At 45.6% G+C, this 19,469-nt stretch overlaps 1 protein-coding gene across 1 annotated transcript; it reads right to left on the bottom strand.

Moving 5' to 3' along the window:
• Positions 1–900: 900 nt before the first annotated feature.
• CCNDBP1 (cyclin D1 binding protein 1) lies at positions 901–19,441 on the bottom strand. Its single transcript, XM_078875817.1, is given in 15 exon segments — positions 901–2,576; positions 4,494–4,540; positions 4,860–4,920; positions 7,666–7,829; positions 8,381–8,485; positions 9,594–9,670; positions 9,873–9,946; positions 14,190–14,286; positions 15,467–15,548; positions 16,434–16,513; positions 16,931–16,993; positions 18,290–18,386; positions 18,388–18,416; positions 18,419–18,497; positions 19,316–19,441. Coding segments are annotated over 14 exon segments (1,098 nt in total). The 5' UTR covers positions 18,435–18,497; positions 19,316–19,441; the 3' UTR covers positions 901–2,470.
• Positions 19,442–19,469: the final 28 nt, after the last annotated feature.

The following is a 19,469-nucleotide window of genomic DNA, read 5'->3' as shown; positions in this document are numbered from 1 at the left end:
CTATTATGTTATTTTCACTGTTTCTGTATTCCATATTTTGTGCCGAACACTTCCCTGGCATACAATGAACTCGAAAAACATTCTCCCACCACCTTTGGCTTGATCCCACGGAACTTCACTCGAACCCCTCCACATCCAGCTGGAATCTCTGCATTGGGTCCCTTTTTAAACCTCCCGCTTGTTTCCTGCTTTCTCCACTCAACTCGTCACACAGCGGTAGGGAGTTGCCTCGCAGCAGCAGCGCACTCAAGTTTCCTGTACAGTCGTTTTCAGGCCAACCACGACAGGTTGCTCGAGTAGTCCACACTTTCCCGGCTCTTGTCAAAGAACATACCCCCCACGCAGAGAACATACCCACCCACTCAGCACCCAGAAGCCGCATACACGCGACGCGAGCCTGACACGCCACGTGTCGTCTTGAGCCGGAAAGATGCTGCCGTCTGCTGCCGTCTGTGAGATGGTCACACGTCTCCTCAGCTGCCTCGTTCACTTGTGATGCCACCCTCGGTCCCTCATTGGCTGCGGGTTATGGCCCAGCCTCAGGCACCTATGGTCAGGCTACAGGGCACATTAAGTGTGTCTGTCTGCTGTTACAGCGAGTTACTCGCTCATCCACTAAGTCTGAGAACTTCAAAGGTCTTATAAATTCACACTTTGCCTGTCAAAGAGCTGTGCCACAGCTCACACGAGTGAATCGGTCTGCCCTTAGTATCCACGTCGTAACAATTAGCTCGTTACTTTTAATTATCTTTTCAGTTTTCCAAAAACACTCCAAGCTGCTCTGGTCCACCTCTTTGTGTCATCTTTTGATTGCGGTCTGCCCTCAATTGCTCATATCCACATAAAAAAATCCAAAATAATAATGAACACAGCTCAACATGCAACTGTGGATAAGTCATGTTTATTTTGTACTGTACATCACTTTTCACGTTTGCTCGTATCAATGTTTTTTTCTGACTCAATATGATACACAATACATTCCCAATAATCTCATGCCACTTTTGTGGATTCAAGGCATGAGGCAAAGAAAAACATTTGCCAGGTAATTATCCTACATAGTAGAGCATCACATGATGAGGAATGAGCCTGTTTTGTATAAACGACACTGAAAACTGGAATTTATTGAAATCCCTAATTTATACAATTACTTTGTTCGTGCAGGAATTGGGAGGCTTGACAAGAAGCACAGACCCGTTGACAAAAGAACCGGGTTGCATCTGTGGAAGCTCAGGATGTGAGTCAAAAGCTGTCCGTCTGTCACAATGGCATCATAACAGGCATCGAGGCATTTCCTCAGCCACTTCAAAATATATCATTAACTTTCTACACATTAGAGGATCAAGAACAAGCACACATTGACTCAACATGTTCATAATTATGGTTTCCAATAGATTTTTTGCTTGGGCCATATCATTACAGGGCCAACCCAAAAATCTGTGGTGAAGCACACATTTAATTGACCAAGTCGCCATGAAAAGCAAAGTTTCAATCCTTAAATAAATAAATATTTCACTTATACCAAAGCCACCAAACACTTTATGATACTTTTTCCACTATGAAACATTATCCTTTAAAACTGTTTACTAACCCCAGCCCATTTATATTCCGATTGTGCCATGGGCACATCATGATGCCGTGAGCCCAATTGTGTTGAGGAACGGTCCCCAGAAGATGACATTACAGAACTACATCAAATGTCGCTTCAGTAGCCCTTTCATCCACAATCTGTGGTGCATTGATATTAGTTTCCCTTGATATGGTGCACTGCGTATGGCAAAATGTATTTGGCACCAACCAGAATTTAGAAAAACTGGCATAAAAATAAGATATCACATTTTTTTTGCAGCAAATACACACTATCCATTATTGTAGATTATGCACCAGCTTATGCACCAGCTTATGCACCAGTTTGTCTTGTAAATGTTACTTTACCAAATGAATGCAAATATGGCTGTTATGGTATTAATATCTCAATATATTTACTGTTTGTATCAACAATTGCATCTCCATTGTGCTCTTGCCATCTAGGTAGAGAATGTGTTTTTTTTCCATTCCAAATCCCTGCCAAAAACAGAGGATATGCATGTTGTATAATTTCCCATAAGTGCCATTACTGGACATCCTATAAGGGTCTCCCTTACTCCATATCTAGGCCGTGCTGTTCAGCTGTGCAGACCGAGCCATTTATTCCACACACGTGAAATATTACTTGCAAGCCCGTCAGCCTGATTTAAGTAAAAATAAATGGAATATTTTTGTTTATCCTGTATAATAAAATGGTAAGTTGCTTGAGACCATAATGTTTTCTACACTGTGGAAGCTGGCAGTCCAGAATCTCAACCCAGTATCTCTGGCGAAGTTCTCTGCCTCCCGTGTCAGCTGCACGAGCCACTCGTCCCTCCTCGTGGTTCACGTTTAACAGTACCAAGCTGCGCGTGATGCAGATATTTCTCTCCCACTTCCTTACGCCTTAGACGTCGGAGGAGAGGGCCTGCACCTTGTCGAGGTTGTGGTCGACGGCGGACAGCAGGAACCGAACCCAGGCATGCTCTTCCTCGGGGCACACGTATGTCTGTCTGACATGGGCAACATCAGAAAGGGCATTGTGACCACAAACCAATAAACTAAAACTTTTTTTTACCAGGTAAGGCCCACTGAGCTCGATTGCTCTTTTTCAGAAGTGACCTGGCCACAAATGATAGCTCAACAAAGTGGCTTATCATGTAGAAATGTATAGCAGCCAAATACTCTAAACGCATGTTTCTAAATGTGGTGGGGAAAAATACGGTGAACCCAGAAAAAAATCTATGCAACCACGAGGGGAACATGCAAACTACAAATATACATCCATAATAGAGGTGTTTGGGTTAGATCGCGTAAATATAGAAATGTGTCGTTAAAACCCGCCACCACCCGACACAGCCAACTAGTCAGGGTTGTCACGTAAACAGAACGTGGCCAATTCGTCACTAGTACTGCACTAACCGGTGTGTTGGAGAGCCAAGCCACAACATTTACAAACTGAGTACTCAGTTTGTAAACTGAGTACTCAGTTTGTAAATGTTGTACTAGTGACGAATTGGCACGTTCTGTTTACGTGACAACCCTTTCTAGTTGGCTGTGTCGGGTGGTGGCGGGTTTTAACGACACATTTATATATTTACGCGATCAAACCCAAAAACCTCTATTATGGATGATATTGGTCGCGAAAGCCTATGTGTTATACAAATATACAGCATGCGTCAGGGTCTGGATTGAACCCACGGCCTTCTGTATACCTGGCGAGGCAGTTAACATCTCGCTCCTCAGCTGCCATGCGTGTACAGCAGCTGGGGGTACTCACGAGACTACAGACAGTAGGGTGGGGCTATTTGAGCATTATCATCAGTGTTCAATTGTTCATTTGTTTACAGCACCACTTCTTCGCCAAATATTACTCTTACATATTGCACGGGGTTGGTTGGCTGCTCATATTTTCATTCTCCATGTATTTACGTGTAATGCATCTTCTCTGGTCACATCCATTATCCTCATATTTTATCTTTATTCACGTATCCATAAGTTCAAGAACTGAAATGTTCAGTTATATGCCTAAACAATTAAAGATGTTTCGATCATAATTTACAGCCTGAGTCAATGATGGACTCCCCACACCAAATCATTCATGGGTGGTTGTTTTACCATACTTCACCAGACTTGTGAGTGAATCGTTTGCTTGCAGTGTCGATGTGAAAATGGTTCTTCACCCTCCTATGAATTATTCTGCAGTTAGACTCAAAGCAAATCTCCGTCTATTGGTTTATACACCTTACTCAACACACCTGGCTGGTGAAGTGTAGGGAGGCCAGAACCAGTTCAGATATAACTCAATCTCTGATGTTAGCCTTGGCCAGGGATCAAACTCGAGTGGCCATGTTGATATCGCAGTGCACTAACCACTGCGCCACTACTCCGCCCAATGTAACAGATGCTCTACTACGCACTGCTACAGGCTGATGGGCTGAGTGGAAACTTGACTGGGACTTCGCAACCTTCCAATGGTGAATCGAACGATCAAACCCACAGCACCACATGGTAAACTCATTTAAACATCCTGCCAGGGTCGATTAATTTGATAATTTGCCACGCATATCGACAAATAACGATTTGTACGACTCATTGTGGGTTGCAGCTCTAGCTCGTCCCTTGAGGATTCTCCAAGACGTTAGTTTACAATGCCACAACTTGCTGTGAACCTCAGTTGAATACAACCCATGGTTGTGCCTTGTTTACAAAAATGCCAAGGTGTTAACCAAATGCGCCATCTGCCGTATAACAAAGGAATTATACAACGATTTTATAGCCCGAACCCAACTTACTTTTAGCAGCCTTCTACAATAAAATAGATGATAAATAAATCTCACTTGGTTCATGATTTACATGCCAAATGGTGCAGTGGCGGATGCAGAGGCCGCAAGGCTCAGGAGCATCCTCGTGCCTGTGCGAGTACTTACTTGGTTACCTCCAGATAATTCTTGAGCACAGACGCAAGCTTGATGGCCTGCAGAGGAAGCCACACATTGCACATTAATAGTAGAACTTACACCACAGTTGAAGGCACACATTACACATTAATAGTAGAACTTGAACTACATATCACTGTTGAAGTCTACTAGTGTGCCCAGTGCAAAGCCACATGTTGTTCATGGCTTATATAGCGGTTGCATGATATGAATAATGCTCACAAGAGGCAAGGGAGCTGGCATGAGGACTAATTGATTCATGCCGTTTACACATGAACTGTATAACAACGAGGATCCACATCTTGCAATGATATTGTAGACAAAGGTGTGCATATATACCAACATAGAGATACGTACATTGAGTCTAATTGCAGCATAATTCATGGGAGGGTAGACAGCCATTGCTAAATCATCAACACTGCAAAGACAAATCATAAGCAACACTCAGGCAAATAATTCTGTCTCTGTGTGCATTCACTGCTGCATAGCGTTCCCTATGCTTGCTTGAAAAGATTAAATCCAACACATTTGTTTACAATTATATATTTGTACAGCTATTTAGGATACTTCTGATGCTATGATACTCACTGCACTTGAGAACATGTATTAATGACACGTAGCTTAGGACTTGCATAAAGGACTGCAGCAGTGATGGCTCATTGCTCGAAGGACATGACAAACTCCCAAGTTGCCCATTCACCATTATTTACGCATCATTTAAAAAAGAAATTGCCTAAATGATACACCGTGTGATTTTCATCTTGCACAACATTTGCAAGTAACATCGAGACTACATTCCATGTGAACCAGTGGTGTTCACCATTCAAATATGTACGTGTATTTATGTGTTTGATTGGGTGTGATATTTACTATATGAATGCACACAGTACAGTATAAGCTATAGATTTCAAATAGTTGTATATGTGTTTGCTATGTATGGAGGTGGCGGGGCATGGTGGTGGCCACCCACTCCCTCTCGTATGCAGTGCCGGCCTTCATAGGTGCTCGCGAACAGCACTTGCCCTAACAATATGTTAAGGCTATAGGGGGGAATCTGTCTCTTTGTATGTACAGTGAGGGAAAAAAGTATTTGATCCCCTGCTGATTTTGTACGTTTGCCCACTGACAAAGAAATGATCAGTCTATAATTTTAATGGTAGGTTTATTTGAACAGTGAGAGACAGAATAACAACAAAAAAATCCAGAAAAACGCATGTCAAAAATGTTATAAATTGATTTGCATTTTAATGAGGGAAATAAGTATTTGACCCCTCTGCAAAACATGACTTAGTACTTGGTGGCAAAACCCTTGTTGGCAATCACAGAGGTCAGACGTTTCTTGTAGTTGGCCACCAGGTTTGCACACATCTCAGGAGGGATTTTGTCCCACTCCTCTTTGCAGATCTTCTCCAAGTCATTAAGGTTTTGAGGCTGATGTTTGGCAACTCGAACCTTCAGCTCCCTCCACAGATTTTCTATGGGATTAAGGTCTGGAGACTGGCTAGGCCACTCCAGGACCTTAATGTGCTTCTTCTTGAGCCACTCCTTTGTTGCCTTGGCCGTTTTTTTGGGGTCATTGTCATGCTGGAATACCCATCCACGACCCATTTTCAATACCCTCGCTGAGGGAAGGAGGTTCTCACCCAAGATTTGACGGTACATGGCCCCCGTCCATCGTCCCTTTGATGCGGTGAAGTTGTCCTGTCCCCTTAGCAGAAAAACACCCCCAAGGCATAATGTTTCCACCTCCATGTTTGACGGTGGGGATGGTGTTCTTGGGGTCATAGGCAGCATTCCTCCTCCTCCAAACACGGTGAGTTGAGTTGATGCCAAAGAGCTCCATTTTGGTCTCATCTGACCACAACACTTTCACCCAGTTGTCCTCTGAATCATTCAGATGTTCATTGGCAAACTTCAGACGGGCTTGAGCAGGGGGACCTTACGGGCGCTGCAGGATTTCAGTCCTTCACGGCGTAGTGTGTTACCAACTGTTTTCTTGGTGACTATGGTCCCAGCTGCCTTGAGATCATTGACAAGATCCTCCCGTGTAGTTCTGGGCTGATTCCTCACCGTTCTCATGATCATTGCAACTCCACGAGGTGAGATTTTGCATGGAGCCCCAGGCCGAGGGAGATTGATAGTTCTTTTATGTTTCTTCCATTTGCGAAATAATCGCACCAACTGTTGTCACCTTCTCACCAAGCTGCTTGGCGATGGTCTAGTAGCCCATTCCAGCCTTGTGTAGGTCTACAATCTTGTCCCTGACATCCTTGGAGAGCTCTTTGGTCTTGGCCATGGTGGAGCGTTTGGAATCTGTTTGATTGATTGCTTCTGTGAACAGGTGTCTTTTATACAGGTAACAAGCTGAGATTAGGAGCACTCCCTTTAAGAGTGTGCTCCTAATCTCAGCTCGTTACCTGTATAAAAGACACTTGGGAGCCAGAAATCTTTCTGATTGAGAGGCGGTCAAATACTTATTTTCCTCATTAAAATGCAAATCAATTTATAACATTTTTGACATGCGTTTTTCTGGATTTTGTTGTTGTTATTCTGTCTCTCACTGTTCAAATAAACCTACCATTAAAATTATAGACTGATCATTTCTTTGTCAGTGGGCAAACATACAAAATCAGCAGGGGATCAAATACTTTTTTCCCTCACTGTATGTGTAGTGTAATATCGCCGGCTGGTGACCAGCAGCGGCAACTGCAGTGTACAAACAGTACACACGCCGGTGAGCATATACATGGTGTGTATGTCGGCAGGGCGGAGGAACTGGGGCAAGAGTCATGGAGGGGCCCATTTGGGAGCCCCTGGAACCTGCTAGTGGGTTCGGTTTCCCAAACGGGGCCCTCCATGTGCTGCTAGACAGCCTGTCAACTGTCTCAGTCAGCGCTGCCGATGCTACACGGCTAATGTTGTGTCATAGGCTAGCGAGTACAGAGTGTGCGCAGGCGAGATCGTGTGTGGTAATAACAGGTGCCTCTACAAATATCGTCTCCGAAGTCACTGCACTACATATGTGTCAATTGACATCCAGGACACCCTTGCAATTATATTTTCCATCTCAAGGGATTTGCCAGTTAAAATATAGAAACCTGTTTTGGCCTTCTCCTGTGATCACATCCCAACAGGGCGTTGTCTGTGTCAATCCGGAGCGAACCTGGGCGAGATGAGGCGGGCGAGGTCCGCCAGGTCGTCCAGCTGTGACGCTCGCTCCTCCTGCCGAGCCGCAGCCCCCGCCGAGCCGTGGGTCTTTACCGTTCGCGCAACTTTATGCAGGCACGCTTTGGACGCCTTTATGAGGCCCAGGCAGGGGGCCAGCAGCTGCCCACCACAAATGGCAGCGCAAAGCAAACAGTGCCCCAGCGTCGTCATGGAGCACACAGAGGTACTGCTGTGAGATCCTCAGGACACCCATCAGTCAGTATTCATCGTAAGCAAGTGAGAGATAAGACAATGAGTAACTGCCACGGGAAGAACGAATTGACAACATTGACTTGGCCAACAGTGGAGTTTGACAATAATCCATCACTCATTTTAGTGGGGGGACTGACTGAGAAACATTTTGGGCAAACGTGTCTACCTGTTGGACACTCGGAATGCAAATTAGCAGTAAATGCAACTTAACCAAAAGACTTGCAAGTTAAGTTTTTACTCTTTATTTGTACCTTCAATAATCACGGGCCGAGATCACCAAACATGTTACACTTGAAAAACTATTTTAAGCTCAAGTAGGTTCCTGGAATTTAAACCCAGGATCTCAGCAGTACTGGCTTTAAAGGTTCACCACCAGCACAGTAATGGCACATGCATAACCAAACTGTTGCTGACAATATTCCCTCTGACCCCTGTCCCCAGAATATGGCCCAAAGTACCTGTCGGTCGCGCTCGGACCAATAGGTGTCCTGGTTCTCTCGGAACCCCACGATGTCATCTGCGAGCACGTCCCCAAAAGGGTCACTGTTGCCTGCGTCTTGAGCCTGAAAAACACCAAAGCCTGCTCACATCCACCAGTCACAGTGGTGGTGGCCCACCTCTAAACCACTGCTTTGGAAGCCCGGACGGTGGATCACAAAGATTTAATCATAGGCAGATACTAGTCCACACTATGTTGTGAAGGGGGCTATGAAATGGACAGTGTTTTGAGTATGATTCCAAAATGCTCGTTATTCTTCAGATACTCTGGGTCCCTTCCACGCTCATTAAACAGCGTTAGTACAAACAGCACAACGTTTCACTGTCTCAAAAAGTGCCTCCAGTCTCAATAAGGCTTTCCTAAAGGGCATTGTCATAATTAGAAGACTCAGCTGTCCTTGCAGCTGAAAATCACACAAATGTTTTTGTTGACAAAAGGCATATGTTTTCCATAGTCTTCTGCTTTGTGCGTACACGCTGGTGACATAGGATGCACAATACTTGGGTAAAGAAAAACAGAAATTGAAAAATTAAGTCTCCTTTAACAAGCTGTGAATGGTAACCAGGGGGGGGGGGGGGGGACTTAAAACCAGGTATGTGGTTGGTTCAGATTATAAGAAGGAAACCCCTGGAAGTTGGGTGGCAACAGTTGTGATACATTAGTCCCTCCGTTAAGTGACATCGGTTAATGGTTTCTTGGTTAACGTTTCGCCTCCCATAGGACCTCATGGTTTCGACTGTTAATATTTAGATTAGCGGTATGTTTATATTATGCACGCGGGCGCCAATTTAGACCAAATATCCGAGTGCTCGTAAGTGGGCTGAGCATGCCTCAGCCAATCAACGACGCCCATCTATGAGCGTTTAGACCTCTACTGGCTTTGTCTACAGTGTGTTTCTGTTTTGGCAGTGTAAGCAACTCTCTTGCACACTCAGTGATTTTGACTTTTTTTTCAACATATAAGTGAATTCGAAAAACAGTTATTCCAGTGAACAGTAGTTTTCGTGGTAGCGATTAAAAACGTTCACTGAGAGACGGCTGTATTTGGGGGAAGGCAGCAATGGAGAGGTGTTGTAATGGCATCATAAGCATGTGAGAACCTCATCATGTTCACCTGACGACAGGCAACAATGGAAGTGACTGGGACCGTCTTGGCCCAAGTGGCACCCTACCTGCTCAATCTCCTCCAGAGCATCGCGAACAATCCCCAAAGCTGCCTGCATCACAGCCAGCACTGCCACCACGTTATCTGTCAACAGCGAATATCAAGTCAGGTCACTTGAGCTTTTTCCAAATGAGAAACAAATGAAATGTTTACATCTTATACAATTCAGATGTAGATGTTGTCATGCCATGGGCAGTGTATTTAAATGTTACTTATATTGCATTTAAAGTCATCGGTATTTTTAGAATAAAACAAGGGATCATTGTCCATGCCACAAGCCCCGTACCCCTTGGCAGACGAGAGATGTGGTCGCAAGCCTCCCAGACGCCCGCTGTGCTTGTGAGCTGGCCCTGGGATAAACTAGAGGAACACAAGAACACATAACACTCACAAAGGTCACGGAGTTGGAACTAAAAATCCACTTGAATTTACATAACCAGATGACCAGGTTTGTTATAAAGAATGTGAAAACATCAAATAGCATTATACATGCCATTAATGATACCATTGATTACCATGTTAAATATAGTCTACAAATAGAAATATTTCCGTCATTCACTGAGTAAAATCGGTTCAAATCCTATTACCTTTTCAAGAAATACCACCGATTAACACGTAGGCTTTCGCGACCAATATTGTTCATAATCAACGATTTTTGGGTTTAGATCACGTTATTTATAAATGTGTCGTAACCCTCCACCACCCGACACGGCCAATCAGTAAAAAAAAAGTGTCACGTTGACAAAAGACAAATAGTTCACTGCTTTAGCCCACCGGTGTGTTGAAGCGTGAAACCACAACATTTACAATTTGAGTACGACGTTTCGCTGGTAATTGCATCCAGCATCATCGGGCAATTCGCCAGAATGGTGAGGCTCTGCTGTGTCTCCCGTTCTTATATAGAGCAGCAGCAGGGTGACGTCATCATTAACTCATTAACTCATCAGGTGCAAAGATTTGAGGGGGGGGGTTATTGTAATTATATACTTGATTAGTAATAAGGCTATTGTTACGATGCGAGTTGTAGATTAGTAATCATTTGGAATGTGTTCTATTGTGATTATGCTACATTAATAATCAGTTAGTGCTTGTTTCCCTTATAAGGAATTGTAATGCATCTTATTTAATAATACTAAGACAGAATGGCTACAATAATGCTCAAATTAACAGAGCACTAAATGCCAAATCACGATCGCAAAGCAACACTGCTGAAAGCGATCAGATTATTAAAACAATAAAAATACCATTTATCTCAGGAGTAACTGACAAATTAGCCCGTGTTTTGCAAAAGCAAAACATTACAGTAAGATTTGGTACAGTACACAAAATTCAACAACTAGTAACGTGCACTAAAGACGAATTACCTAAATTATCAACAGAAGGTGTATATCGGATTAATTGTGTATGTGGCAGATGCTATATTGGACAGACAGGGCGTAACGTTAGTGTAAGACTAAAAGAACACCAGAGAAATATTAAACTATCGCAAACACAACTGTCGGCAGTGGCAGAACATGCTTGCCAACAGGGACACTCAATTGATTTTGACAACGTTGAAGTGTTGTGTAAAACTAGTTACTACCGGCAAAGACTAATTAGATAATCCATTGAGATTGAGAGAAACAGAAATAACTTTAATCGCTCAGACAGCTACAGGCTTAGTGCGGCCTGGAAGCGTATTATTAAATAAGATGCATTACAATTCCTTATAAAGGAAACAAGCACTAACTGATTATTAATGTAGCATAATCACAATAGAACACATTCCAAATGATTACTAATCTACAACTCGCATCGTAACAATAGCCTTATTACTAATCAAGTATATAATTACAATAACCCCCCCCTCAAATCTTTGCACCTGATGAGTTAATGAGTTAATGATGACGTCACCCTGCTGCTGCTCTATATAAGAACGGGAGACACAGCAGAGCCCACCATTCTGGCGAATTGCCCGATGATGCTGGATGCAATTACCAGCGAAACGTCGTACTCAAATTGTAAATGTTGTGGTTTCACGCTTCAACACACCGGTGGGCTAAAGCAGTGAACTATTTGTCTTTTGTCAACGTGACACTTTTTTTACTGATTGGCCGTGTCGGGTGGTGGAGGGTTACGACACATTTATAAATAACGTGATCTAAACCCAAAAATCGTTGATTATGAAAAATACCACCGAATATGGTTATTTACATAGGTATGTTTTTGCAATGTACTTAAAATGCATTAAACATAATGCACATGAGCTATGAGATCAGACATTTGCATGCTGTTTGGATCGTGATGTCATGGTATTTAATGCCCACTTTGCAGTTGAACATTTTGTCATGTTTGTGGCAGTGCCTCGCAATAATTTCTAGTGCTGTATAAAGTTATTATGCGACTGGAAAGGACTTTTTTCACCTGGACCATTGACTAAAGTAGCCTTACTGGAAGGTAACTGGTGCTATATTAAAACCCTTTCCCAATCCGAGACTTCTGCAAGTAACAGGGTGGTTCTCGTTCACTTCTGAATCTCAGAAAGCGCGTTAATTTTATTGAGAGAGGCATAGCACCACTGTTTTTAAAGACATTGTACTCACTGCAGAGAACTCTAGTGACACGACCGCACTCTGTACTAGCTGGTGCCAAACTGTGCCACAGCCCCCACCCGCATGGCCTTGTGTGAGCCTCGGTACCTATAACGTCATTTTATTTTATTTTTTCTTCTGGTATCGTTTTGATGACGTACATGTGTAGTGGAGTAACGCGCGTGGGGGTTTGCAAACAGTGAGCTGCGGACAGTGAGGTCACGCCAGGGCGAACAGGTGCAGAGAGGAGAGCAACCAGAAAGGGGCGACCAATTAGGATGCATAGCGGTGATTGGCTGGCTGCAAATGCAGAGGCGGAGTAGGCGCCACGGAGGCGAGTGATAGTGGCGATAAGGGGGAGAACATGTGCGGGAGGCGTCGGGATGACGCTGAAGCAGAATGTGCGGGGAAACGGGAGCTGAGTTGGTTGGAGTGAAGAGAAGGGAGAAGTCAAGAGCAGTCGGGACCCCGCTCTCCACACCTCGTCCTGTCCAGTGGTGTTGGCTGATCCCCCGCTGGATGCAAGGGCGAGGTTGTAGGAGTGAGGGTAGACAGGCTAGCAGTAGAGAGGCTAGCGGAATCCTAAGTGTGAGTGTGAGAAGGCTAGCAGTAGAGAAGCTAGCAGAGTGTATAGTGAGAGGCTAGCAGTAGAGAAGCTAGCAGAGTGTATAGTGAAAGGCTAGCAGTAGAGAAGCTAACAGAGTGTATAGTGAGAGGCTAGCAGTGGAGAAGCTAGCAGAGTGTATAGTGAGAGGCTAGCAGTAGAGAAGCTAGCAGAGTGTATAGTAAGAGGCTAGCAGTAGAGAACCTAGCAGAGTGTATAGTGAGAGGCTAGCAGTAGAGAAGCTAGCAGAGTGTATAGTGAGAGGCTAGCAGTGGAGAAGCTAGCAGAGTGTATAGTGAGAGGCTAGCAGTGGAGAAGCTAGCAGAGTGTATAGTGAGAGGCAGTAGATAAGCTAGCAGAGTGTATAGTGAGAGGCAGTAGAGAAGCTAGCAGTGTATAGTGAGAGGCTAGCAGTGGAGAAGCTAGCAGAGTGTATAGTGAGAGGCTAGCAGTGGAGAAGCTAGCAGAGTGTATAGTAAGAGGCTAGCAGTGGAGAAGCTAGCAGAGTGTATAGTGAGAAGCTAGCAGAGTGTATAGTATGAGGCTAGCAGTAGAGGAGCTAGCACAGTGTATAGTGAGAGGCTAGCAGTGGAGAAGCTAGCAGAGTGTATAGTGAGAGGCTAGCAGTGGAGAAGCTAGCATAGTGTATAGTAAGAGGCTAGCAGTGGAGAAGCTAGCAGAGTGTATAGTGAGAAGCTAGCAGAGTGTATAGTATGAGGCTAGCAGTAGAGAAGCTAGCAGAGTGTATAGTGAGAGGCTAGCAGTGGAGAAGCTAGCAGAGTGTATAGTGAGAGGCTAGCAGTGGAGAAGCTAGCATAGTGTATAGTAAGAGGCTAGCAGTAGAGAAGCTAGCAGAGTGTATAGTGAGAAGCTAGCAGAGTGTATAGTATGAGGCTAGCAGTAGAGAAGCTAGCAGAGTGTATAGTGAGAGGCTAGCAGTGGAGAAGCTAGCATAGTGTATAGTAAGAGGCTAGCAGTAGAGAAGCTAGCAGAGTGTATAGTAAGAGGCTAGCAGTGGAGGAGCTAGCAGAGTGTATAGTGAGAGGCTGGCAGTAGAGAAGCTAGCAGAGTGTATAGTGAGAGGCTAGCAGCAGAGAAGCTAGCAGAGTGCAACATAGCAGGCTAGCGGAGCGAGAGAGCGCAAGCGGAGCATGGCGGACGAGCAGTACAAGAGGAGGAGTTGCGACAGAGATACGTGGTGTTGAACGCAAGGAGTTTTGTACGAATAGAGTGACACAGGAGAAAAAGAAGAAGTTGTCCGTGTGAAATAACACCACTACACATGTATGTCATCAGAATGGAATCGGGAGAAAAGCTTATGACGTACACGTACATAATCAAAACAGGAAAGGGTGAATGATAATTGCCAAAAATGGTATAAAGGGGTGTGGTGCCCACACAGTGGCCTTATAGGAGCATGGTGACCTACCTTTGGACCGGCGAGCACTTTATGGATTCTACCAGATGCAGGACTCCGCCCAGGACTGTCATAGTTGCCTCCTTTGTGCTTTTCCTCAGCACCAGCCCTGCGTGGGAAAATAACGAGCGCTGCTGAGTTCCTATCATTTAAAGCTGGGATCTCCCAGATATTAAATCAAGTTCCTTAAGATAGAGGTTTAGTGGTGGTGTAATAGTGTTCCAGGAGACTTGGACGCCGGGGTTGGAGGCACACGTATTTATTCCGTGTCGGTACAGCACAACATGGACATACAACACTGGAGGGGGTATCGGCCCCCTCACCCGTCTAACTGGGGATACACTCTCTAGCTACACCTAGCCTACCTCTGGGTCCTCCACTAACGGGCTAGGGGAGGCTAGCTAGCCCGACACTGGTAAGTCGGGCTCACGGTACCCGGAGTCCCAGACCAGCTCTTACAAGAGCACCGGCTCTGGCTCTCGGGACCACGCCGCTGGCTCGATCCTGTTCGGCCCTGATAAGGGCGGCGATCCAGGGGAGTCCAGGGCTCTATCTACGACGATCTTCAGCCTTCACTGGTTAGCTTCAACATCTCTCCCTGAGCCCTCCAGCTCATCCCCTTTTATACCAAAACCCCCGCTGAGGGGTGGGGCCCCGGGGGATCCCAGCTCCGAGTCAGCCCCCCAGGCTGCCCAATGCGGACGTCGCTGGGAGCACCTTCCCGTGCACCGACATAGCCACGCCCACTGTGTTTCTTTCCCATCTGATCCCATTGTATAACAGCCCCTCCGTAACACCCCTACAGTGGTACAGTGATTATCGCATTGCACCCTGAAGCCGGTGATCTGAATTTTACTCTTGGGCATGGCGATCACCTGAAATTGATATCTGAAATGGTCATGGGATCCCAGAGCACCAACCTGCACTGAGCAGCGTGGTGGCACAAAGTGTAACAACTCCCACGACCAAGACGACATATCGAGGCCTTCATCGAGGAGTGTCTTTACAGACTTTTTTTTTTCAAACACAGCTGGGAAGTTGAACCAAGTGAAATGTTACAGACTGGGCATCTCACTTTTTTTGACCCAGAAATGCCACAATTTGGTTAGAGAATAGTCCGGATAAAGTTGTGTCAGGTTGGCCCAAAAATTGCGCCACCACTTCACTGATTTCCCAAACGGAGTCAGCACCCTTCCCAGTTGTTGTGGAAACATGGCAAACAGCCTTACTGGGCTCTGTATTGTGATGCCATGTGGGTGAGTGTAGTTGGACACACTCAGCAGTCACACCGTAAGTCTTGGGCAGCGTGTAGAAGACCGTCACAGTGGCCAGCACCGCGTTCTCCATCCCCTCACCCAACTTCCTGCAATCCTGGCCAGACATGCACTCACTCAGGATCTTCTTTGCCACTTGGGCTAGCATCTTGCAAGAGATGAAACACCATTTTATGGCTTCAATCCGATACCATTAGCCTTCTTTATTACCCTTTGAAGATGTATATAAGTAGCCAAATATATTGAGATTAACTGGTAGATAAATTAGTCGGTAGGTAGGCATTATTGGTGGGCAGACAGAATGGACCTCCGATTAGCACGGTTGGCTATGTACGGTGTGAAAAAAGTTCAACATACATACAAAGGCAGACTGGTACCATAGACAATGACCAAATATTATTGATAGGTTGGAATTATTTCATAAAGCACGTGTAAAAAGACCCTTTGGCATTTATTACTCGAGAAGGCCGTTCTTTTGACTCCATGGTCATGGAATAAAATAAACAGTCCTTGCATCCCTATCGGCAAATCATTTCCATTTGAAAGGAAATAATAAACCTCTTGAACAATTCAGGTGAATCAATGCCGCTTCAAAGTGACCTTCGTACATTTTTCCCAATTTACAACCAAGCCACACCAGAATTGCCAAGCCAGCCTGACACAGCTCAGGAAGCACCAGGATGTTTTTCCACTGCAGATCCGAGCCGTGCCACTAACGTCACACAGAATGAAAGTGTGGCGCTGATGTACCGGCCGATGTAACAAATTAAAAAAATTACGCAATGTCTAACAACAATGATGAGGCCTGCCCTTGGTCTTGCTGGTGCCAAGCCAGATTGAAATGTCTCGAGGCGAGAGATTGACAGTTTAAGTTTTGGCTTGGAAAATAGCCAGTGGAAAACCACCTGTACTATAAAGGCTCTGTGCTGGTGTGGCTCGGGTGTGCCAGTGTAAAGTTGTTGAATATTCCCCAGTGCCTCACCTGTGCTGAAGGCAAGGGAGGTCTGGAGAAGGCCAGGCTGAGCTTGGTGGACTCTTGGGAAACTGCCTTGTAGCAGTGCTCTGTGTGGACAGACACATAACTTTATAAGAGAGTGGGCCAGCCAATGTATCCCAGTAGCATGTGTTAAATCCTGAGAAAACTCTGGACTAGTTTAACTTTACCGAGTTTCTTCAGCAGATGTGGTCTGTTAAACAAAACAATGCAACTGGGTAACCCTATAATGACAATCAGGAGATTGTGAGTCAAAATAACAGTTGCACATTAACTCAACCCATAATGCCTTGAGGGTCAATAAATTGAGAAACGCTTTGTGGGAAATCAACAGTGGTTATCCCCGTCATGGGTATGCGTAATTAACACTAGTGGTTCGGGACTGTCAATGACCGTACGTCACCCTTCGATGTTGAGCAAGGGGACAATCTGACTTGCATTGTCGTATACCGTTTAAGCCATTAACACTCCACAAAATGACGCACCTAACTTTTCCCAGAACTCTGGCATGTCAAAGTCTTCACGAGGTGCGACAGAGGACTCTCCATCTGCATAATCGGAACACAAAGAACAGCATCACAATCAATAAGCACTGGGAAAGGCAACAGGGCATCAATGCAACGAGGCGAGTACTTAAAAACGCTGCTCCGCGTGATCAATATATTGAGCACTGAGGCGCAATTGGCTATACACTAAACTACTGTATTTTTACTTTACCAGGTAAGACCCACTCTGCTACATCGGGGCCGTCCATAAATGACGTCACGCACCTGGGGGGGGGTCAGACATTTGTGACGATGTGTGACGAAGGGGGGGGGGGTTGAGAAATGTGACGTCACATCAAAATGCGCAACTTTAAATAAATAGAGACAACACGTTCTACTTAATTAAATAGACGTTTTAATAAACATCATCAGAGTGCAGCGGCACATTAAATACGCACTACAATGACAATAGTTTAAAGCGATTTGAAGCATGTTTTATTTTTCTGGGGGGGGCAGAGCTTTGTGACGTCATATTTGAGGGGGGGTCTGACTTTTTGTGATGTCGTGTGACGAAGAAGGGGGGGGGGGTCAAAAATGGTCCAAATTAACGTGACGTCATTTATGGACGGCCCCATAGCTCCTTTACAGAAGCGACCTGGCCACCAACGATAACGAAGTGGCTTATCATCGTCACGTGGAAATGTATAGCAGCCAAAATACTCTTAAACGCGTGGTGTTGAAAAGTTTGCATTCCAAATATAATCTTTAACATGTAGGCTTTCGCAACCAATATTATCCATAGATCTTCTTTAGGTTCGGTTGCGTAAATATAATCTGGCTGTCGCCTGATGAAGCTGATTGTACTCGCATTGTGAATGTTTTGGTTTACTCTCCAACACACCGGTGTGCTGAACTAGTAACGAGTTGGCATTTTTTGTTCACGTGACAAACCTTACTAATTGGTTGTATCAGGTGGTGGCAGGTTTAACGACCCATTTATATTTACGTGATCTAATCAACAGGGCTCGGGATCGAACCCCCGTGCCCTGCATGCCAGGCGAGGGAGTTAACATCTCGCCAGATTCAAGGCAAAGCTCCCAAACTCACCACGTACATCTGCTAAGTCCCTCTTTGGACACAAAAAGAGAGGATTTCTATTTATCGTGACAACTTGCGCGAGAAAGTCGCTCAACGGCAATCGATCCGCATACACCTCAACATAAATCGATCCACGCATTCACCGTAACGAATCGATCCGCAGGTTGCTACAAAGGAATCGATCCGTGTCGACAGAGCAGGCCTCCGACGATGGCCCGTTGCAAACAGGAGGCGAGTGGGGTGAGGGGTGGGCGCCTCAACCTTTCAGTTGCTCCAGCACGAGGGTGACGCTGTGCTTGAGGTTCTCCAGCGCCACGCTCACGTCCTGCTCGGCCATGGCGAAGCCGCCTCTGATGGCCGTTCACCGGCGCCGACGAATCCGCGAAGCGCCTCGCTCCGCCACCATCGGCGAGACGCGCGCCACGGGATGTGACGTCACGCGAGTGGGCGGGGCTCACAAGAGACGCCCCTGCACCGGAAGAAGCGCGTACAGTCAGATCCAGTGCAGCGGAGTGCAATCTAATACAAGCAGTGTAGTGCACTAATACAAGCAGTGTAGTGTAGTGCACTCATACAAGCAGTGTAGTGTAGTGCACTAATACGTGTAGTGTAGTGCACTAATACAAGCAGTGTAGTTCACTAATACAAGCTGTGTAGTTCACTAATACAAGCCAGTGTAGTGGAGTGCAATCCAATACAAGCCGCACCTCCAATTCGCACGGTTGGCTACGTACGGTGCGAAAGAAGTTCAACATACATAGTGCAAGTGCATTCGTACTGTACAAGCCAATATCGTGTAGGCAGGTACATTCACATGTAAACCAAGTGTATAGTGCATTCACATGTGAACCAAGTGTACAATGCATTCACATGTAAATCAAGTGTATAGTGCATTCAGATATAAACCAAGTGTATAGTGCATTCACATGTGAAACAAGTGTATAGTGCATTCACATGCTGTAGAGTATAGAAACGTGTGGAGTGGATTGAACCTCTGCACGGCGGTGTTGAGATGTTAACTCCTCGCCTGATGTACAGAAGCCCGCGGGTTCGATCCCAACCCTGACGTACCCTGCTGTTGTATATTTGGAGTCTGCGTGTCTCTCTCTCCGTGGTCGTGTGGATTTGTCTCCGGGTCCCTCCCCATTAAGAATCATCAACATCGCGAGCGTTTGTCCGCGATACATCTCCCACGCGTTGACGATCCACTGCGTCGAGATGTTCTCTCATCATTCACGTCGCTTCTGAGAACGCGCTCCGCTATAACGGAGCTCCGTGGGGTCTTACCTGGGGAAGCGGAATCGTGGTCAGAATCTTAGTTCACAGCAGCGGGGCTCTCCCTGGCGGCGGCGGTGGGGAGAGGAGCGCGACTCGACGACGAATCGCGCCCACGGCGAGAGGCGTCGCCAGGAGCCGCTCCACGTGCCCCGCGCCCGGCTCC

This window comes from Lampetra fluviatilis, chromosome 42 (genome assembly GCF_964198595.1).
Source record: "Lampetra fluviatilis chromosome 42, kcLamFluv1.1, whole genome shotgun sequence".
In the NCBI taxonomy this organism is placed as follows: domain Eukaryota; kingdom Metazoa; phylum Chordata; class Hyperoartia; order Petromyzontiformes; family Petromyzontidae; genus Lampetra; species Lampetra fluviatilis.
The sequence above is the reverse complement of the archived record's forward strand: the minus strand, read 5'-3'. Positions and strand labels throughout refer to the sequence as shown.